Source organism: Ischnura elegans, chromosome 7, assembly GCF_921293095.1.
Source record: "Ischnura elegans chromosome 7, ioIscEleg1.1, whole genome shotgun sequence".
In the NCBI taxonomy this organism is placed as follows: domain Eukaryota; kingdom Metazoa; phylum Arthropoda; class Insecta; order Odonata; family Coenagrionidae; genus Ischnura; species Ischnura elegans.
Genome location: NC_060252.1, coordinates 57204060 through 57228660, shown reverse-complemented (window position 1 = coordinate 57228660; position 24601 = coordinate 57204060). Strand labels below are relative to the sequence as shown.

The 24601-nt window shown below is 39.2% G+C and overlaps 1 protein-coding gene across 1 annotated transcript in view; it reads left to right on the top strand.

Moving 5' to 3' along the window:
• LOC124162979 overlaps window positions 1–24601 on the top strand; it is a 122390-nt gene that overhangs the window by 56597 nt on the left and 41192 nt on the right. Inside the window, exon 2 of the mRNA XM_046539760.1 lies at window positions 10750–11292. Within this exon, the coding sequence (XP_046395716.1) occupies window positions 10750–11292 (543 nt within the window). The remainder of the gene's footprint in view (window positions 1–10749; window positions 11293–24601) is intronic.

Below are 24601 nucleotides of genomic sequence, written 5' to 3'. Positions count from 1 at the left end.
AGTTCGCCAGTTTATTTTTTATTTCATTTATACTTTCTCACTGCGTAATATGAGAGATACATGAAGGATTCACCATGTTTATTTTTTATACTTATCGATATGATTTCTAATATAGTACCCAGTCCGTTTGGATGGAATTTTGAATGAGTAGTTTCTTTTAAGTAATGGAATTTTGGGCCAGTTTATATTTAACTTCATGCATACTCATATGTCCTTTTAACAAAATGTATTCTCATGAACAATACAGGAACGGAAGGAAATAAATCTCACCATTTTGATATTTGATGCTTATGGATATGATTTCCAGGATGGTTACTAATCCAGTTGTTTGGAATTTTTCATAAGTAGCATTTTTCAAATAATGAAATAGTTCGCCAGTTTACATTTTATTTCATCTATTATTTTTAAGATCGAATATCAGATGTAATACAGGAATTGTTCACTATTTCAATTTTTAATGATTACGGAAATAATTTCCAGTATGATTACAGCTCAAATTGATGGAATTTTGGGGTGATAAGTTTCTTTTAAATATAATTGAGGTAACAATAGCTGTTGCTTTGACTACTTTCTCAAGAATGGCGATTGCATAGTGTCATTATTTATTTTGAAACATTAAAAACTAGCAAAGAACTTCTGATTTTCAAGCTACAAATCCCTAAAATTTAAGAATTTTTCAACAAATTAAATTGTATACCAAAAAAAGATATTAAATATGGCGATCGACGGAAAACGTCAATGTAAGTAGGTAAGTGGCAATATTTATTGGTTAGCGATAGTTTAATTATGAGAATATGTTGATCAAAATCAAATAAAATCTCAAAAAAGTAGAATTTCAAAATGGAGAAATTGATATTTTTAATAGTAGTTATTTAGCTCTGGATAAACAAAAGATGAAGCAACAATCATATTTTTCTAAATTGAGCGTAAATTAAATCAGCGATGAAGCAAGTTATTTTAGTCATCGCTTTATTTGCTCTCCACTTTATAAGCTGGACAGTTTCAGGTTTTTAGAAAAAGCAATTCCATTTTTTGAAATTGATTTGGAAGTTTAATTTCAATATATTTAGACGATGACGCAAAAAATTCCAGGTAAATCGAAAACATCTTTTTTCCCTGGGTCAATTTTCATGGAATGGTCCACCACACGACGTTGAACTATTCTCATTTTTTTGTATCCCCATTATCCTCGTAGTCCCTGTGCTGCCGCTCTCCTCATCGCAAACATTTTTTTATCCTATTTTCGGTACGTCGCAATAACTCGTATCGAGTTCCCAATCCGACTACGGATCCTCCATTTTTCGTTTTCTCTTTTTACTCGTCCATCCTTTTTCTTTCCTCGTCTCGGCTTAATTTTATCCTACGGTAAAAGCCAACCCCTTTTTAGAATTAAATTTTGCCTCCTTTGCGGATCCTGTTACCTTGACAATTAAAAAAATTGCGAAAAAGGCATGGAGGAAACGCGGTCGTTGCCGAGGTCCACCCTGGTAACAGTTGAGTGGGTGGTCACCATGGATGAATTATCCTTGATCTCGTATTACACCGGTCTTCTATGAGTCGACTTCATGCTGAATTTTACGAAAACTATAGTAGCGTATGAAATTTCGTGAAATATATGTGCTTAAGTTACAAAGAACGTATGTTGATGATTCTATTAACTGCGGTGCATATTATGATCTCATGAGGTGTGGGTATTGGTTGATGCTTGTGTTTGAATTGTCTGCATTTACGTAATACCCTGCGAGCCACCTCTCGGGTTTTTGGCAGGAGGTGATCAATCACCAGCATGCAGTATGCAAGAGAAAATCCCACATGCACACCTCACGGTCATAAAAATGTTAAGCATACTAACATTCATGCAAAGGCAAGAGAAAATATTATATTATGCGAGAGAAGGTGGAAATAGTACTTGTAATTTTTATGTGTAAACGGCTGGTGCTCTAACACCCCCTGCCTCTCACCTTTTAGGCGGCTTGCGAGGTAGTATGTAGATGTAGATGTAGATATCGCAATACGAAAAATTTTGTGGAATATTTGGAAACTTATCCTTATGCCGACCAACCTTCTTCAGGGTAAGGTAAGCTGCACAAAAATATCTATGCTCGCGCACACATGGATTTTAACTGAATAGTGGGATTGTATAATTACATATCAGAACGAAATGTATACATTGGTCATCATCATACATTGATACATCGGTGTCACTTTGAAGAGAATTAGGAAACTTATGCCGGGCAACCTGCTTCACGGTAAGACAAGCTGCATTGAAATATTACTAAACTTTCTGCATTTGCACGAATTAGCAGGGAAGCAGCAATTTGATATCAGTAATGCTAATTATAATTGTTGAAGTATTCTACCGATTAAGGTAGTTTTTCATGGAGTACTTCAGAAGCATTCTGGTAGACTCCCCTTCCTACATTACTTCCCTCTTCAATTCACAAGTAGGGCTACTCCCTTTCATTCTATCTGAAAACCCTATTCTCTTCCTTCCTCTCCTTCGTTTACCCAACATTCAACCCACCAATAATGTTTCCAACATCCCCTCCCCGCTAAGAACTCGGTCTTGGTCCATCCATAGCTTCTGTCTCCTCCGTATCTCATGTAAAAGCTGCCTCTCCTCACCCACCATGTCCAGCTTTTCTTCGTTCCTCTCGCTCTCCGTCCACTTCACCTTCTCCATTTTTTTCCACACTCTCACATCTCCAAAGCCTCCAGTCTTCTCTCGTCCTGCCTAAGTGTCCACATTTCCGTACCGTAGAGAGCTACACCCCATTACAGACTCTTGACAAACCTTTTCCTTCAACCCTTACATGACGATCCTCTCATAAACTTCTTCCTTCTCATGAACGCCTCCTTCGCAACTCTCATCTTGATGTTTACATCTACATCATACCCTGCGAGCCACCTCTATGGTGTTTGGCAGGGGGTGATCAATCACCAGCATGCAGCATGCAATTGGATTCCAACACGCACACCACACAGTACAAAAAAGTCACGCATACTAACAAATTATACTATTATATGCTGTTAGAAATAATAATAAAATTAAAAAATATGCATTAAGTTTTACAGAGGTTAGTTGGCTACACCACAAGTCATGCAATCTATTTATGAGTTCTATCGCTGCCGTTATAATCTCTTATTGATCGTGGAAAAAAATACATTCTGAATTTTTCTGTTCTACAATCTCTCTTATTATTTTATTTATATGATCTGATCTTCCGTAGTATGTTGGCGTCCGTAGGATATGGTTAACTTCGTCAGAAAAGACACTGCTTTTGAATTTTTCTAAAAGGTTTAGTCTATTTTTCAATCTACGGTCCGACAGAGATTCCCATCCGAGTTTATCTAAGAGGTAAGTTACACTAACAAGACTATCGTAACGACCTTTCACATACCTGGCAGCTCTTCTTTGCACGCGTTCTAACTCTGTTATTAATCCTTTTTCATGAGGGTCCCAAACACTGGCTGCTGTATCCGTCTTCCTCTAATGTAATAACCAAATAGTTAAATTGCGCAACATCAGGAAAATTCGGAAGATTCAACTCAACTTAACTTAAAATTGCTCAACATCAGGAAGATTCGAGCCTCCCAATGCCTCCTCTTAAAATGATAGAGCAGTATCCGTCAGCAAAGAATGGGCTCAGAAGCTTGCCTTTCGAGGAAAAATCAGTTCAACCCTCACTCTCTCCTGAGTTGAGATTCGCCGCGAGCTAATGATTTATTCACACCCCTTCCCTAGATTCCTTCGGATCCATTTTGCCCTTTTCAGTCTCTCGAACCCCCTCTGCTTTTCGCGAATTCTAACCCGTCTATCCTCCACCATCCACACCTGCTCCCCGCCCGCGTCCCTACTTCATGCCTCCTTAGGCCGGTCGCACGCAGGATGCGGCGCGGCACGGGATGGCACGACGTTTTGCATTAAGGCCAGTGATGGCAATAGTAACTAAAAGAAAGAAAAAACCAGTAAAATTTCAATATATTCGTTCCCAGGAACGAAATTTAGAAACGAGACGGAATGGATTTAAACCCGGGGAGCTAAACTTAGCGTCGAAACAAAATCAGAATCAAAACTACTTCGGGTCGAAGCTAAAATAAAACTCCGGGACGAAACGAAACACAGATAATGCTTTGCACCAGAGGGACCACGTGCTTCACCTTCAAACAGTTTAGTTTCGATCGAGTACGAAGTATGATTGAATGAAGTAGAGGTTCAGCCTACCGCAATTAATGTTTGGGACTTAAACATATTTATCCAACTAACAGGAGAACGGTGAACGCAAACTGGCCATTCGATTTTTAAGCTCTATGTTTTAACCTCTCTACACATATGTCAAATGTAATGGGTCGAAACTATTCCCTCTTATTCCTCTCCACTGCACTCAACTACTGGGATAGAAATGTAACAGGGGCAGTGGATTTTTGATTAATTTAGTTTCGATCCCGGTAGTAAAGTTTTCGTCCCGGGTCGAACCTAAACTCCTTTTTTTTTTATTGGGAGATTGATTTGGTGATTTTAATTTCGTGCCGGAACGAAACGAAACCCAGATCTTGTATTTTGGTTTCACTCCGGGCCGAAACGAAACAATTTCGTTTCGCTCCAATCGCCATCCCTGCTTAAGGCGCTGGTGCGACGTGGTATGTATTAGTTTGAATGGAAGTATCGTACACGGTATCGGGCACGGCAATGCGAGGCGAAGCTGAGACTTACGGCGCTCTGTACAGCCTTGTCAATTTTCGTCCGTCAGGCAAAAGGTTTCAGACAAATCATTTTGCGCATGAGCGGTGATTGCCGCCACGTGTAGTGAAGTGATAGCGACAGGCGAAAGTAGCGGGTTCTAGTATTTTATAGTTGTTGAGTGGAACTGGTAAAATTATTAATCTTACCGTAATGTGATAAGGAGTCTTTCCTCTTGTGTTATACCATGAATAAAGTTTGTTTCGTTTTGGATTATTGGGTGAATTAAGCCAAGAATAAAATCAAATGTTGTTGGTTTCGTACGACAATAGTGATAAAACTTTTCCGGGTCTGCTCTTAATTCTGAAATAAACGATTTTAGGTTCCATTTTTCGTTTATAGGATGAAAGCGACGGTGCTCAAATATCCTTGCCGTGTCGTCTCTTAAACATCGGGCAGCGCTCGACGAGGCTAAGCGAGGTGAAAAATTCTCGCGACCGGCCTCAGATTCCGCGAAAAAATTACATTGCCTTTCCACCGCGATGTCTGCAGGTAATTTTTCGGAAAATCATCGAACGGGACACGTCCGCAAAGGGCGGGTGTCGTTCACGACAGCGAGGTCGGCAAGGTCATCGGGGTCATCAATGTCCACGATCAAGCGGTAACATCTTAAATTTTGGCTATCCTAGACGCAAAAATTCATTACTTGATGTTTGTTCATCGAATCGATTTATTGGGATTTTACATAGGAATAAACTTTGGGTAAAGACTAAATATTTCTGTGTAATTATTCACTTCCCGACACCAAGGGCAAGAACCCACTTGAGCGCAAGATCCGCGACCTCGGGTACGTTACAATACGGACCAGAGGTTCTACGGACCAAATCTCAGTGATCTACATAATCTACATCTACATAATACCCTACCAGCCACTTCTAGAGTGTTTGGCATGGTGTGACTGAACACCAGCATGCAGCATGCAATTGGATTCTCACATGCACACCACACGGTCCAAAAAACGTCACGCATGCCAACAAATTATACTACCACATGCTGTTAGAAAAAATAATAAAATTCAGAATCATGCATTAAGGGTGGATGGATGATTTTATTATTGGGCAATTCCATTTGTGACGGAATTACCTTTAGAGAAAATTAAGCAATATGATATTTCGATTGAATTGTAAAATACAAACAAATTGTAAAACTTTTAACTGGCCATGATCAAAAAACATTTATGAAGGTGATTTTCATGTACAGACACAAAATTAACTACGGAAATTCCTTATAAATATTCATAAAAATTAAAAAGTGACGGAATTACTGCCAGGTCAACCTCCTAAGTGTAATGATTTTAAACATCTTCAAAACTCTGTTAATGTAAGTATAGTTTGCAAAACTTTTAGCAAGGCTGTGAATAATATTTCAAACAATGATTTATTGAAATACAATCAATTAGCTGTTGCTTTATAAAGATAAATTATTTCCAGCCTAAATTTTAATTTATGAGAAAAAGTTGACATTTTCATGGAAATGCCCTGTTATTAAATGGTTAAAAGTAGGCCATTGGCCTGGTGGTAACATGTACATATGATGCAAAAACAATAGAAAACATTATAAGAAGTCTTTAGTCCCTACTTCTTCAACCGCTTTTTAAAAATATGTAAATTTTTCGGGAAGGGCTCAAACAGTTTTCCTGGTAGGCCGTTTCAATCCCTTATGGTCCTATTCAAGAAGGAGAACTGCTTTGTATTTGTCCTTTGTGATCGGCACTTTATCTTGAACTGGTGATCATTTTTTCCAACAAAGCTGGGTTTTGATATGTCCTTCCCAAATTCTTTCCAAGCTTTTTCCCCACTCATTATTCTAAACATGCCACATAGCCTGCTTATTTTCCTCCTCTCTTGTAAACTCTCCCACCTTAGAACTCTGAGCATATCTGAAACTCTTTCCGTTTTTTTTTTATGCTTTCCCAACGCATACCTAGCAGCTTTTCTCTGCACCTTCTCCAATTTATTCACCTCTCCTTTAAAATGTGGGTCCCAGACAAGAGATGCGTACTCTAAAGTTGGTCGCACTAGGGGTGCACACTAGGTGGGTAGGGCTCGCACATTTGATGCTGAACACATTGAGTGGGCATTAAAAAATATTCATTCGGCGCCGTGATGATGGGATGTATTAATACTCCTAAGCGTTGGGAGATAAGAGTTATTCTTCCTTCGCTCTGACCGTTAATCGTGATCCCGTAACACTTATTGTTCAAAAAGTGCTTTTTTGTGTGTAATGGAAAAATCCCAACCTCGACGCAGCCCCGCCCCCATCTGCGGCCTGACCTCCCTTCCACCCCACCCCCCGTGGAAACTACCTTCCCTCTACCTCCATCTTCTCCCCTCACCCCCTTCTCGCTCTACCCCCCACTCCCCCTTCCCCTCCAACCTGTTGAGTCGCTCGATCTGCCTCCCACCCCACCTTCCGCCGCCGCCGGGGCCACCTCACGCACGCACACAGATGCGGACGAACACACGCACAGCCGCGCCCGAAAAGACCTCTCACGCTCATTCTCCACGCCCCCTCCACACTAGCGCATCTACATAATGCATGATGCTTCGAGAGCCACCTCAAGGGTGTTTGGCAGGGAGTTAGTTGTCAATAAGAGGAATGAGATGGTCGCATAATCTTAGGTTTTTCCCGGCGTATCAGGTGCAGAAAAGCTTCTCGGGTTTCCCTCCGGTTTATGTCGTCTATGTCTCCCTACGTTTCGAGCAGCGACTTGCTGATCATCCTCAGGGGATCTTCCGAAATGATATGGTTGGTATTCATCAGTAATTCATGGTTATCGCAGAAATCTAACATATTAACAAAGCGCAATAACAATTGTGCCCTGAGGACGATGACAGAGACAGCCATCTAAACATCGGCCGACAAGTAAATTATCCGGTTTAAAACCAGTGAAGATTTTGCCATATGTTGGGAGAGAAAAAAATTAGTCCTATGAATATGATACAGTGTATCGAAACTAGTCAGGAAAATAGAGTTCCAAATTGTAGAAACAGCAAAGTGTTTTATTCAAAAATCAGTATATGTTAACAACGTGTATGCTCGCGGAGTGAAGTCCCACAAACAATGCATTTATCCATGAAATATAGAGTTATTGCACACATATACTTGCGTACAAATATCTATGGTAAAAGAACACAAATGGTAATTTCCACACTGTTAATTCAAAAATCAACAACCAACCATGGTTTCAACACATTAAGTCATTTTCAATGATTTGTGTTATTTTATCATGGATATATCGAACTTCCAGAAATCAAGCCAGAAACGATTTTATACGTTATTTACAAATCTTATTTAAATATTTGTCTTACAAAATATTCATAGAAATTATCAAAGAAATGGATTACCGCAAAAAGTGAAGGAAATTTCCCAAATTAATTAGATGGAAAAGATATAACATGACATACGTTTACCGTCCTGATTCAATGATTAGTTTCATGAATTGCGCAATTGGTATCACTCTTACTTTTCCGAGGAAAAAATGTCTTCCTGCTTCTTTTGCAAGCGTAAGGTTGTGTTTATTGCTCCATGTATTTATAGCTAATAAAATTGGATCGATGTCACCAATATATCTCATGTATACGATGGAGCTTATGCTATTTGGGAACATTCTTTTTCTGCAGTCAGTTTTACTTGTCATCATCTCGTTATCTCTGTACGACGGTAGCCGTAAGATATTTCCGTGAATTTAAGCGTGATTGAGTCGAATTTTTCCATTTTGAAATATAAACTACTAAGTTAATTAAGACCTAGGTTTCAATGTAACTACATTTTTATGTTGTAACCTTTGCCAACCTGTGGGGAAACTGTCCATGGAGATCTTTATGGAGATTACGTCTTCTTCCGCTGAGTTTACTAGCCATGCTTACCTGTTGCAGTGCGCTGACAATAGTGTTGCATCATTGTTAGACCGGAGAGCGAAGAGGGAAAATTAGCGGCCGTAGTCACCATTCTTGCGGGTCTGTTGCGCACAAGTTGTACCGGAAGACAATGTAGTAACTTTGAAACATAAGTCGCAATAAATTTGAGTGTCGTGGAAAATTGCAAGTATTTATTTCAATAAGGAAAAATTCCACTCCATTACGCTTTAATCTACGGAAGTATCCTACGATTACTATTTGTACCTTGAGGATGGTGTCGTAATATTGAAACCTAAGTCGTAATAATTTTTTTAGTCGTGGAAAATTACAAGCATTTGTTTTTAAAGGAAAATTTCCTCTCCATTACTCTTTAATCTCCAGAAGTAGCCTACGCTTACAATTTGCACCTTATATTTTTTTAATCGTGGAAAATTACAAGTATTTATTTCAACAGAGGATATTTTTCATATCATCTGAATAGAACTCTTCTCCGAATCCGTTAAGCTACTTGCCCACGCCCCCTTCCAAGAAGGAGTTCAGGGGAGGCTTCACACGACGAATCCACATACCTCGTGGTCTCATCCGGCTCGTTTACTCCCGTGGAGCAACGGCTGTGCTCCAGAGACGCCTCCCGGCCATGTTGCGAACCTTACAGGATAGAGGGAGTTTGGAGGTCACCCCGCCGCACCCCGCACCCTCCCTGACGCACCTCTCCCTGCCGCACCTCTCCCCTCCCGCACCCGGGCGCGGCGCCGACGCAAGCGCGCGTAACGCGCCCCCGCCGAATCCATCAAGTGGTGTCGCGGAGAGCACGTCGTCCGCTGGTGTGTGGTGTTGACCCTGGGGCATCCCTCAGTCAGTGCACTCTGCCCGCTGTTGACGCGATATCTCGGGGCACCGCACCCCGCCCAGGCACCCAGGGCCCGCTTCCAGGTGGTCCCCAATACCTTAATCAGGGAAGTGTCTTCCTTATCGTGGTGCGACGGTGAATCAATTCTACCTCTCTTCCTTGTGGGACATAGACTCGCCAATTTTGTGGGAGGGAATGTCGAATTTGAAGGAGTGGTGGAAACCTGTGGGGCCCTTTCCTGGGAAACAGGTATCGTAACGTCTTCCGTTGAGATTCCTAGCCATGTTTACCCGTTGTAGTGCGCTAATTACAGTGTTGGATCAGTGAGAGCGTCTTGCCTGTTCCGTGGTAGGGAAAGTCGAATTTGAAGAAGTGGTGGCCCCAGATAGGAAAACTGTGGGGCACCTATCGTTGGATATTTGTGTCTGTTAGTCTTCCATTGAGTTTTCTGGCCATGGTTACCCTTTTCATTGCGCTGAATACGCTGTTGGGTCAGTGAGAGGGCGGAGAGCAAAGTGTGAAAATAGGTGGCCCTAGTCAACACCCTTGCGGGACTCTCCGTAGAGGATTTCATAGTCTTCCATTCATTGTGCTCCTCCGAGCGCGCCAACTGGTGTGAGTCCTTTGCAGTGGTGGGTTACAGAGGAGTAAGAGGAAGGATTAGACCGAAGTACTACTTCAATGGATCACTATGCCTCAATCCGAACTTAAGTGTGCTCTTAACAACATTTGGGAAGTGTTGACTATTGTGTTGCGACATATAGGTGTCTGAGAGGGAAGAAAAAGAGGTGATGATCCCAGTCAGCAATCCTACGGAGCGCCTTCTTAGAACAATCACAAAATAATTTCGTCCTCTTATTAAGCTGGTTCTGACTGCAGTGGAGGATCAGTTAAGTTTCGAAGGATCAGTGCCGGTCCCAGTCATAAACCCTGCGAGAGTCCGTCAACGAGGGATCATCGTTTGCTACGCCTTATTGTGATCCTGGGAACGAGTCTATTGACGAGTGTACGATATCCTGCTGGACTGCTAAGGATACTAAGAGGAAGGAAAGGTGGCAGTCCCAGTAATCAACACTGTGGGAAAACTTCCACGGAGGATAACCATCACTTTGTCCTGTCTTTTATGCACTCACTGGAGACGTTAGGAAGTACTGGGAGAAAAACTACATCATTGAGAAGACTGTAGTCCTAGTTTTTACTCTTTCTGAGCCCCTTCTATACCCAATTGCAATCGCCGTATCTTTCTTTAAGCTCACTTCCTAGAACGACACCGTCGGAGTGTGTTTTCGTAGCATTAGTGGATCTGTGAGAGGAAAAGAGATATAGGTGGAAAGAAAGGTGGCGGTCCCAGTCAGCAGCCTTGCGGTATTCCTCCCTGGAGCGAAGGTCCTCCTGCAGACCTGCCATCGCCGTGCAAAGTGGAGGCGGAGCGGGAGTCATCCCGTGATGGGGGGCGCGGCTCTTCCACGGAGGAGGAGGGCGTCGGGGAGCGGGGCGTGGACGTACTCGCCTCGGTGGTGGCCGCGCTGGCGCGGGGCGCCGGGGCCGCGTCCCCCTGGTCGGCGCACCGCCGCCTAGAGACTTGGGCGCGGGCCGCGAGGGAGCGGCGCCGATCGCAGCAGCAGCCGTCACCCGGCTCGCCCTCGCACAGCCCGCTTTCGCGGACATCGTCCGGCGGACGGAGGGACTCTGGCACGGATGGAAGCGGCGGCAGTGGGGGCGGCGGGGGCTCTGGGGATGGCTCCCCCGCTCTCTCCTTGGCCGGATCACTTGAGGGCGCGCCTGCCGTCGTAGTGGACGCCCATCCGACCCTGCTGCGCAAGGCATCCTCCGCGTCTGAGGTACCACAAACTTACGTGTCATACGCATCTACGATCAAAATGCCAGGATTGCAAATATATTTCTCTTCGTTCATATTTCCAACGGCGATTTTTCATGGCCTCAACCGCCTCTGAGATATCACAAATATTGTACCATATACATCTACGATCAAACAATCTACAAGGATTACAAATAATCTTTCCCATGGATACCTATATCTACGATAAAAATGCCAGTATTTCAGGTATTTTTCCCTTCGTTTAAATCTTCAACGCCGATTTTACTAGGTCTCCTCCGCCTCTGAGGTATCACAGATATATGTGTCATAAGCATCCCTGATCAAAGTACCAGAACTGCAATAAATATTTCGCTTGGGTTTAATTTTCAACACCGATTTTTCAAGGCCTCATCAGTGTCTGAGGTACCACAAGCATATGAGTAATTTTCATCTACGATCAAAATACCAGGATTGCAAACTCCGTACCCTTTGCGAAGTGAAAAACTTTCTTATATTCCACCCATTTATTTTGAGGTGCGGTTAGCCGCAAGCACCGCCGCTGTGTCGAAATTCCCGTCCGTCCTACCTAAAAATAAATTGATGGAATTCAATAATGTTTTTCATTTTGTTAATGATAAGGTGAACTTCCGCAAAGTTGAGCCTGATACGGTTGCGATTAGCTTTCCCTTGGTTTAAATTTTCAACATCAATTTTTCAAGCTATCCTCCGCCTCTCAGGTACCACAAACATATGTGTCATATGAGTCTACGATCAAAAGTCCAGGATTGCAAATATTTTTCCCTTCGTTCAAATTTTCAACATCGATTTAGCAAGGCCTCCTCCGCCTCTGAGGTACCATACACATGTTTGCCATAAGCAGCTACAATTTGAATGTTAAAGTCTCAAATTGCCCTTCTCTTCGGTTAAATTCACAAACAGCAAATTTTGTAATGTCTTCTCCACCTCACAGAATGAATAAACATGTGCGTCTTGAGCAACTGCAATTAATATGTCCATGGTTTCAAATGACCACCCCATATGGTCAGTTTAGTCCCAGCGAAGATTCCATATAAGAGCCACGTAGTGCGTATGCCAATGTATATGTATATATCTGTTTGTTTCTGTATGTATAATGTATCTGTTTCCCCTTTCGGATATGCGAAACGCATCTGCGTTATAAAAGTGCAGAACTCTTACTCTATTTAAATATAATCAGATTCACGCAAGAGAAGGTTCTGTATATAACACAGATGCTGCTTATAGCAATAATTCACCTCTCCTTATGACTCTTTTTTAATAATGCTATTACGATGATATCTTTCGGCATAATATATATTTCTGCGTTCCAACTGCCCACCTTATACTTGAGGAATCTGTTCCTTTCAGACCGTAGGGGTTTTTCAAACATAGACTGGCATTCCATTAGAGAATATAATCGGCTAGTTATTCAAAGGTTATCGAGACACGCTGTTTACCCATCAAATTTTTACATTTATTCTCCCCAGGCATCCAATCTGTCAACAAAAAAAATATTCTGAAAAGGTGCCATGATGGAAACTCGGCGATAGTTTACTGAGGGTGTTTACGTTTAGTTAGGGTGTTTTCATTTGCATTTCGGAGAAGAACATAAATTTTGAAAGTACTAACTGCAAAAATAGTTCGTAAGGATATACATACTCATTTTCACTCCAAAAGCATACCGTCGAATTAGATTGTGGGATTAAACTCGCCTTCATTTCAACTTAATTTGCTGCAATCAACTTCCATTACAGAAAGAAGTTAAAATTTTTCGTTAGAAAATTCTCGAATTGTATCAATTGAACATCTTGGAGTTCAACTGATACAATTGATGACCTCCATTATGTATTTTTCAGCGTTTTCAATTTCAAATTTCCATTTTGTAATTGTTTCCCAGATGATTTTTCGCCTACAATAGCACGACTCTCAAACACCAGCACGACTTTTTCAATTTCTTCATGAAAACTCGGGCTCTTGTAAAGTTCGGTCCCAATCATTGCGATAAAATTTTATAAACTGAAAAACACCTACCCGTAATCTTATTATTATTTTTATTGCATCTCTGAAACTATTTTACATCATAATCCATGCCTTCTGGAAGCGTGAACCTCCTACCACATCTAAGAATCTTGAATGAAATTTTTTGTATATTAGCATTGAAATTCCTCTCCTCAAATACTGTAATTTATGTAGCAAATAATAATATTTATAGTATTTCTGTAACATTGTTCAATATGTGTGAATGTTTCCACCATGAGTAACATTAGGTATCCAAGAAAAAAGTCTGCATTCCGACATCCATTACATGAGATTTAGTTTAGCGTTAGCATTACATGATTGGGCATGGAAATTGGCACAAAGGAATGACATAAATACATCAAGCAGGATTAACGAAAATATTACATTGGACCATAAAAGGGTAACCTTCATGCTCTCCTGCGTTAACAGACATGAACGTACGACCCAGTGGCTGCATCGCTAGAACTTTAAAGGGTCTTTGACGGTGAACGTTCGGGGTGGCACTCAACAGGTACCACCCATCACGGCCAACACACGCTCAGCAAAATCGCGAACTCTCGCTCTGTGATCCTCACGTAGCCAGTGAGCGGACTTTTTTTTTTGCTTGGATTGCCAATTTAAAATTCCCATGCAATATTTCTGAAAGAAAGAGATTCTGTTCATTTTCTGCTCCGTAAACTTCGTTTATTTTTGATCAAGAGAACAAATTGATGAACACACCTTCAAGAAAAAGCAGTGCGAATTATACCCTGTTCTCCTACAGAGGGCACCTACAATACTTCAGGAGGTGGTAGGGAAGATAATTTTAAGCATATTTTTTCCATAGCCATGAGGTCGCAACTGTTTGTCTTGATAATGACGCCATGGTCGTTGAAACTAGTTCACACCTAATTAAAGTTTATGAAACAGTACTTGGTTTTTGATTCGCCGATCTCATCGTTCCACTAAGTAACGTCCAAGTCAGTTGATTTTATTCTTTAGTTACTGGGATATGGCGACGCAAAACTTTTTTAGGATGCACTTGCAGTTACCATGACAACGGTTTTTCTTGGGTATCCAGAATTTTCGATATTTTAATTAATCCTCTTGATTTTTTAAGGACATAAGGTAATGATGGTTATACGAAAACGTGTGATTTTAATTGTCTGAAAAGATCTGAACGCATAAGAGGGCCCTTTTGCGACCACGTAATTTGAGGTTTACAATATTTAGACGGAGGGAAAACTATAGCTCAACCACACAAATGAGAACATATTTAAAATTTTATTTCAAGGCGAGTGTAATTGATCGAAGTGTCCTGAGACAACACAATTTCTAGCTAAAATCTTTCGGTATGAGTGCAGAAAGCAATGTAAGATTAAGACTAAGTATATACCCGATCCGCTCGCTATTACAGTAGAATAAAAGGCAATATCGACGATAGGACCCGTAATCGACAAGCTTATCCCTAGGTAATGACTATAAACTTAGCCCCTCATCGTCGAGAATGAAAACCTTTAAAAATCTCTCATGAAAACGTTCTGATTTGATTCTGATATTATCTAGACTTTATTTTTTGTGTCTATAGAAGAATAAAAATCATATATGCTAATCATCACATCTTAATGTAACTAAAAATATCCTTCAAGAGAGCTTTATGGCCAGTTCTCATGAATGGCGCATATCATTGCTGGTAAGGCTACGCTTTATCGGTCTGTGTAGGTGCTATTGGACTCCTACCTTGATCTCTTACGAAAAACAATTATTCCAATTATAAAAACACTTTCTAATGCTGTATATAGGTTTCTTGCATCCTGATTTAATTTCAAATTAAGATTATTAACTACAAATCTCTTCTCAAACAATTTCACAAATACGTTGAAACTAATTAAAAATAGACTGAAAATAGTGATGTATTTTAACCATTGTATTAGTTATTATTTTTCATTCATTGTATTGTAATATCGTGCAAATATATTTTAGATATGCAATCAAATTTGTGTATTCTTAGGAAAGTTTTATATATTTTTTCTCGTCTACCAAGAGTTTACATCTGGTGTTCAATTTTGCTTTATTTATTTTTTCACTAGCCTAGTCGTGAATATTCACGCCGATAATCTACTGTAAATAAATCGCCGATAATCGACTGTCATAAAATTAGTCTGTAAGTGAGAGGTGTACGAAAGCTTTTTCATATCTTTTATAAAGATTTTTTTATTGAATACTGTTAATTATCTTAAGTTCACCATGGAACGGTTTCATCACATCTCACCTGAAACGACCAGTTTTATTATTTATAAATTTTCCTAGGACTTATTCTTAGCCCCCTTTCATTTACTAACGAAGCAGCTGCGACGTACTCTCTCACGCGATGAACTGACACAAGCGCTCACGCATTGTTTTGATTAGCGTGCCAAGGCGACGCGCCGCAATTGTTTGCGCGAATGCCAGCGCACACGACAGACTTCGGATGTTTGCGCTCCCCCAAGCCCCCGCCACGCCAAACTCCTCCTGCGCAAAAACATTTGACGAGCACGCTGCCCTCTCCCTCCACCAACTTCATCTCCGGCTACCCCACCCCTACCTCCCCTCCCCTACCATTCTTTCTCAACTCACCCTCCCGCTGTCCCAATCTCTTGAGCCTCGCTGAGAGGCAAAAATCCATAAACGGAGCTGCAACAAGTGTCTCTTCCTTTTCAGGTATTTCCCAATCATTGCGATAAACCTTTTGTTAACTGGAAAATACTTACCCGTAATCATATTTTGCTATTTTACCGAATTCCTGAAAATATTTTTGCTTAGTTATTTTTACATCATTATCCATCTGGAAACGCAAACCTGGTACCACAGCTAAGATTCTTGAATGCATTTTTTTGGATCTACATCTACATCTAAATAATACCCCGCGAGCCACCTCTTGGGTGTTTGGCAGGGGGTGACCAATCGTATGTACGAATGTATATAAGTATCGAAATGCATCTTCTCATGTGTTGTAATTTATACAGTTTATGATAATAATTACAGCTATTCAGCAACACAATTTAATATATGTTAATGTTTCCACCATGTGTAACTTTAGGTAGCCAAGAAAAAAAGTCTGCATTTCGACAACCAATACTTGAGATTTATTTTAGCGTTCATTGCATCATTGAGCAGGTAAAAAGGTACAAACAATTACAACGGTTACGGTACAACAATTACAACGGTTTGCCTAAAAAAAACTCGAGCGGTTTTTTTTCAGATTAGAAATAAACATTTACACCTGCTTCTTTGCCTCTTTTTGGGTTAAAAATGTTGGCGTAAGAGAGTGTCAAATAACAAATATAATTATTGAATTAACAATAATGTTTTTCGCTCATTAATCCTCATCCCATACTCCTTGCAACGCTTATCTAAAGTCTCCAAAACATGCATTCAGAAAAAATTAAAATAGTTCAAATGTACGTATTATATAATTCTCACTCGCGCCTTTCGTAATCAGCACCTACTACACCAACCGAAAAACCGTCTTTCTCTCTCTCAGATATGACTTTTTTACAGACTCCCAGCCTCTTTCAATACCATTTCGACTACTCACCCTTCCCTGGATATTTCAATGCCCATCAGATCATTCAAGAGGCAGCTTCCAAAAACCATCTTCTGAATCTTTTTTTTCTTTAATAACCTTTTTATAGTTTATATTTGTTAAAGCTACAGATATTAAGTTGTCTATTCAATGTAAAGGCCGTTTTGGCTGTTTTTGAATGATTCGATTAATTAAAAAAATATTAAGGAGAGTTTTTGAAGACTGACAAGGGGATATGGGTTTAGATTACTATCAACGTGGACTAGTGGCCATATTGACAATGTAAACTACTGACTGTCTATCGTGTATCCAAAGTGTAATGAATGATCTTTAACCTGTGCTGTTGTTGGGCCGGTACCGCGAACCTCCTTATTCCAAAGTCGTTATCAGCGTACCGATTAAACTACATTTTTTAAATCTGTAACAAATAGCCCTACTGTGAATTGTCCAATGGATTGCAGAAATAAAAATCCTCATTATTTGTTACTTGTTCAGATTTATCTTGTGGTACAACTTGGAACTAATATAATAGTTGGAAGTTTGACATTTCAATCGCGGCCGGATGTATAATACATGTTCAGCGGTTGACAAATTTTGGTGAGTACCGCCTAAATTTTTTCCAAACTACAGCACTGTCTTTAACTAACATAATCATTACTGATCGTGACCAATGTACCATTATTGGTCATGAAACACATATCATTTAAATTCCTTTGAAATTTTTTTTGGAGAGAAATGAAAGTTCACTGTATAGTCATTAGAAGTGTAAACATTTTAGTTATTTCATACCAGTTTGCGCATAAAATTGGTAGAAAAATCATATTTATGTTTATAACTGTCTGTTTTTTCTTTTGTAAAGTTAGATAACTTATTTTTTCGTTGTTCTATATCTCAATTTACTAATTATGCGGTGCTCCCTAATGTAATCGCTGGGTGTGAGTGGCAGGTTATAGCTTAGATACCATTTTTGTTTCATTTATTTGTAAATCCAATGAATAATTTTGCATAAAAAATGCATAAAATGCATAAATAAATTTATGTAATGTCACAGTGTCACACTCAATAACACATAATAATGATAATAACTAAATATACAAATATACACCTGCATGTTAAAATAAAAATTATGTACAAATGCGCACTGAGAACGATAATTACTCCAATTAAACCTACATTAGACGTCACATATAGTTTTAGGATTTCCAAAGGACCGACCTGCTAAAACATTTTTTCATGGATAACGCATTTCCTATATTTGCATTTCCTCTCTTTACTAAAGAAGAAATGCATTATCATCACAGTACAATTATGAACCACATTAATTCAGCTATACTTCCATCCCGGGGGCGCGTGAGACTAAAGCTGAGTTTAAAATATAATTACTGATGAATATACAGAGTGGGAGATACATTTACATAGAAAAGTGAAATGTCTTTAAGCATGTGGTGTTAACTTCATTCTTCATCCCAACCTCTTTAATTTCCAGCGCAAGCTATTCAGCTAAATAGTTTCTAGCTACACCTGCTTCTATTCTTTTCTATTTAGATTTTATTCCACAAAAAAGTGATACTTTTTACACAGAAAGCTGATTTCATATCATATAAGCAGAAACGAGGCAAAATAGGGTAGTTTCCTTCATCAAAGAAAACGAAAGGCATTGATTGCGATTCGTTACCCACCATTAGTGTATTCATAATACACAAATTATTTGGTTTTTGAAATACCGGTTTAGACGAATGGCAAGGGTCAAATTTTATCCTCATTTGAAAAAGGCCAGATTGGCGCCCATGCGATTCCACGCCGCATGACGTCACAGGGACCTAGTTTCTACACGAGAGGATAGGAGTTATACATCGTCTGAGGTTACCAATGCATGCATGAGGCACAGAGCTCAGGGAAACATGTCTTAATAATCACCTATTAAAACTGGCTAAGTTCGGAATGTTTTTTTCGTTTGATAAGGTATTAATAAACCTTTTTTAAGCCAAGCGCTACCATTCAGAAAGGTACTCAGCTATCCGCTAGCATCCTGCGACGTATCAGCGCTAAGCCTCGCCTCAAGGTCACCTCACCGGGCGGGAGGGGGAACAAGAAATACGACGTACGGAGATATTTCCCGGCATTCATACTTAAGCGTCGCGTTTTCGCGCGCTTGAAAATGTTCACTTTTCATTTAATCGCGAAAAATAGATGTTGTCATTTAAAAATCTAAAAGCGTGAAATACGTACTCCAGGAGTAATAATCTTTCGATTAAAGCAATAAAAAAATAATAGGAAACCACCCTATTATGAACGTGAAAAATCTTCGTACCTCTTCATAACCGCTGCCTCATTTTAGATGCATATTTTATGCCTTACGAGATAAAATAATTTTAACTATAATAAAAAAAATATTGGAAATTGGAATCCGTCCATACTGTTTTCGTCCTACTGATTCACAAGAATTGTGCTCTTCTGAAAACACTTCCCTAATGCTGTTGGTGACGTTTTTTGGGTGTGCCCCGACACATGTTACGATTATTTTTTGTTCGCGTCTCGTCGCTCTTTAGTGAAAAATTAGTAAACTTTTGAACGTTTATAATTATGTTTTCTTATATAATGTAATGTAATAAAATTTATAAAAAGCAACACATTTTTCCGCATAATTCTTAGGAAAGGGTGTTATTTCAGAAAATATGATTTGAAAATTATGGAAAACAAGCAAGTATTGAGCTTTGACTCTCGAGCGAAAGTAAAAACTCGATTTTTGCGAAAATCCCTATTTGAATTTTTTTATTAATATTCTAATTTTTAACGGCTTCTGATGACTTTATGGATGAACTAAATATTTGAATAGCCATATTTTCTTAATCATCAGACATTATATTATCAGACTGTACTATTTTTGCTTTAAAAAAATTATGAAAATTTAGGATTTTGTCAAGGTATTTTTGATTTCCGCCCACTGTGCGACGTTTCGTAGACGCTCCTAGCCACTTTTCTTAGATTCATATTAATAATGAAAAACACTTTGTTACTTCCACAAAATAAAGTGTTTTTCATTATTAATATGGAGCCGATCCACCACGTAAAAGCTTCAAGTTTCGATTTAATTTCTTAAAATATCTATGAAAAAGTGACCAGCGACGGCCACAAAACGTCGGATAACAAACCGGACTGTGCGAGGCACACCCAAATAAACATCACTTACAGCTGCAATGACCCGCGAATGCTTAAACCAAAACATACTTCACTGTCGATTTTCTCTGGGTAAAAATTAGTGTGTAAAGTTTATTTTTGTGAAATAGCTTTATAGCTTGAGGAACCTAATGATTTGGGATGATGCTCACATATTTTTAGAAGTAAATTCAAAAATAATTACTGGTGTGCAATTACATAGACAAGGAACACACAAGGAAGGCACAATTACTGGAGTGCAATTGTGCCTTCATCGCATAAAACACTTGGTATACTATAAAAAACGCACAAAATCGAAGTAACAATTAATTAATATAAGATTATTGTACCAGGTATTTTAAGGGGTAACAGGTTTACTGCTACCAGCTGGCATCGGAGGATAAGTTCTGGGAATTCGAGTTTGAATCCCGGTTGAGGCGAATAATTTTTTCAATGGCATAATTTTCACGGAAATATAGTTTCATGAGTCCCGCTCTTTTCTAAGTAATTATAATAATAATAGTAATAAACATAATGGATTTTAGTGATTATAATCAATTTATTGCCCCAAACTGCTCCAACAATTCTGGTAACAAAAAATGAAGGAGCTTTAGGTATTTGTAGTGGTTGGCACCAGCGTCCTTGAATTTAAAGGCAATACTAGTTTCAAAAATTTAGTTTTCTATGCATTGTAAATGTCATTAAATATGATACGTGGCATAACAAGGCATATCATATGAAGAAAATGTAAGGATTATAAGAGAAGAAATAAGAGCATGCAAGAAAATATAGAAGTATAACGTTTAATACCTAATATTTAATTTTGATGGCAAAAAATGTAATATTACACAAATAAAAAATGAGCGCTAATATCAAGATGGGATAACAATCAATCTTTAGCTAATTTTTTAAAAATTATTTGTACTTTTTATCTGTTTTATTGAACCAGGGAAATTATTAATAATCTTAAGCCCTTGATAAAGAAATGATCTTTCAAACAAAGAAATATTACACTTAGGATTATTAAAAAATTAAAATTTCTACGTAAATTATAACCATTCTCGTTTTACAGAAATTGCTATTGAAATTGAGTCATCCGATATCAGTTGTCCTGTGCGACAATCGGTCTCCTGGGGTCGCGTCCTTGCCCTCTGACGAGAAGAGCCGCTCGCTATCGATCTGCAATGCGACTGTTACTTCCTTCTCGCCGAATGTCTTCCCCAGCAAGGTTCGCCTTCATATTTGCCCCTGCTTCAGTGCTTGCCCGTCGGCTGTCTCAACGAGCGATGTCATCCCCAGAGATAGCCTTAGTAGTATGTAGATGACTCGCAGTGCCCCGAGGGGTTGCGCGCGGAGCTTCACTTTGAGGTGAATCCGACCGAAATTGAATGTCGTTCTGGCGTTATTTTTTCAAATCCCTTGACTAATTTAGTTTTCGTCCCTTTTACTGCTTTGGAAGACTTTTGGGTTGAAGCTACTATTCATTACGACTTTCTAATTCATGTTTTTCCAAAATTGTGGATGGATCAATGAATTCATTTTTCGGAAAATTTAATGCGTTTGATTTGGGCTCGATTATTCTTTTTCTTATTCGCTGAATTTCAATTTTGAAATTTCTCTATTATGGCAATATTAAAAGAATGTTGCTTCTACGTAACAACAAAAATGTTTATACGATTTATACGACTTGTTTTTTGTTCTGAAAAGTGTAGTGGTGAAACATGTAACTACCAAAATAATTACGATCGAGTAGAAAAATTTCACATGATTTTCATTTGATTTTTTCAAATAAAATGTCTTGAATTTTAATTTCTCCCAGAAGTAGCTTTGGGTTGGAAAGGGTTAAGATATTTAAATATGCTCATCAGAAATCAAGAGAGATAAACATTAAATTGGTACTTTTAAAAAGAGGCCAGTTTGATATTTCAAGCGATTTTACTAAACCATTACCAAACATGCTCATCAATTAGAAGTTTTCGAATGCTCAGGCCGAACTTTTTAGGCATACAAAAATTGTAAAAATTTTCATAATGCTTTTGCAGAATTTTATTTTTTTAATGAAAAAGAATCGTAGAAAACATATCATGTAAGGTTGATTGAATCAAAAGTGCTACCAATCTGATAGGAAGCTCGAGTCGAAGAGGATTTTGAGCACACAAAAGAGCAAGTTTTCAAGCCACTGCATGAAACAAGAAACTTTGTTCACAGTCACACGCACGGGAGCAAAGGGATAAAAGAAACGGTGGGTCGAAAAATCGACATTTTTCCATCAGTTGAGGGAATATGGGACTCATTCAAACACAAAACAAAATTTGGAGCAGCAAGGCTTAAACTTCAGTATTGCCGTATTCTGAAGAGTACCATGGTGATATTGGCGAAGAAAATCTTGTCACCATGACGCGTCATTTACTCTACAGGTGGTCGGACCTGACCGGCGAGTCACTTTTACACAGGGTGTTACAGGAGGACTGCAATACTTCAGGAGGTGGTAGGGGAAATCCAGTGGCAGAGCTAGAACTTAAAAGCGGCGGTCCTGGCGGTGAACGTTCGGGGTGGCACTCAACAGGTACCACCCAGCACGACCAACACACGCTCAGCAAAATCGCGAACTCTCGCTCTGTGATCCTCACGCAGCCAGTGAGCGGATTTTTCTGGCTTGGATTGCCAATTTGAATTCCGATGCAAAATTTCTTTCTGCTCCATAAACCTCGTTTATGTTTAATCAAGAGAATCAATTGATGTAAACACCCTCAAAAAAAGCAGTGCGAATTATACAGTGTGTTTTAGACACCTGCAATTCTTCAGGTGATTGTGCAGGAGATTATTTTAAGCATTTTTTTCCATAAACATGAGGTCGAAACTCCTTACGTACCTTGCTATGGCAACGTAAAACATTTTTAGAATGCAATTTGCAGTTACCATGAAAATAGTTTTCTTAAGTAACCAGCCTTGTCGACATAGTGAAGAGTTCTCGGGATCGCCACCGGGTCAGGAACTGCATAACTGCCGACGTTTCGATGACCGAGTCGGTCATCGAAACGTCGGCAGATATGGAGTTCCTGACCCGGTGGCGATCCCGAGAACTCTTCACTAAGTCTATTCGCCGGGAAAGCATGAAATCTTTTTTTAGCCTTTTTGACATTTTAATTAATTCTATAGATTTTTTAGGGCATTAAATAATAAAGGTTAGACGAAAACGTGTGACAATAATTGTCTGAAACTGATGTGAGTGAGCAGATTTTTCTGGCTTGGATTGCCGCTTTGAATTCCTATACAATGTATTTCAAAAGAAGATATTTTGTGTATTCGCCTGTGCTTAATGAACAGTGTGGATTATACTGGTTGTTTCAGGACGAATCTGCAATACTTGAAGAGAGGAGACAATTTTAAGAATTTTTTGTCCATAAGTATGGGGTCGCAACACCATAGATACTGAGCTATGGCGACGCAAAACATTTTTTAGATGTCCTTTAATTTGCCATGGAAACGATTTTGTGTGGCTGTTCAGCCTTTTCGACATTTATTTTACACTCTGAATTTTTAAGGGCGTTCAATAATTAGGGCTAAATTTGCGATTATAATTATCTGAAACAATTAATCCCAAAATGGTTGAGATTGCGCAATATTATTGTTGATACTCACTCAAATCTCTCGTTTAATTAAGCTCAAAGGTTAATTTTTAGTTACAAATGTACTTAATTTAATTAAAAGTGCATTTCAATTACCTCACAAATCGAACAAAATCTCCAAGCAAAAAATGAGTAAATCCATCAGCCCGAAGGAAATCAAGGTTGTGCATTGCAAGTGCGAAACCTCATGCTTCACTTTTCGGCTGAGAGATGGTGGGAGGAGCAAGAGGAGAACTAGGTTTTTGAAGTGAAGGCGTGCATGGATTCAGCGGCGGCATGACCCTGCGGGGAACGTAAGTCACCTATTGGTCAACGGCATTCTGTACATTTTTATACGTGGCGTAAATAAACGCTCATTTCTGGGGGGAGGCCGGGGTCACTCCCTTAACGCTCGCCCCTGAGGGGCAACCATTCGTAAAAATCACTGAATCCGATTTTGGCCAATCTTCTTAGGCCTTGCGCAAACCATGCTTAGCAATAAATTTAAAAGTTGCATATGGATCCCGAGAATCTTCGTTTTTCCTGGGTCATGCGTTAAGGAAGGATAACACAGGCCAGCAAAAAAATTTTGTTTGAAAACTTTTTTATTTTAATAGCTGATCTTTCTAGATTTTTATGTGCCGAATCCAAACCTGGCCTTAGTTTTTTTTGTATCACCCATAGTGTCTAAGCAATATGTATTTAATATTTAGTCTAATACTCCTATACTGTTTATAGGGAAATCAATGAAACACTGTGTTGCATCATAAAAGTGTTTGTATTTACTGTTCACTACATCGTGATAAAATTGTTTGTATATACTACAGCGTGATTATACAGGGTTCACTTGTCAACTGGATTTGGTCTACATTTTCTTTCCCTTTTTTCCTTGAAGCTTCTTGTGTAGTTTTTTCTGCGAAACATCGCTTGCTGAACTTCTCGGTGAAGTACCAACAGTAATCCTCCATTATCTTCGTTCATTAGAC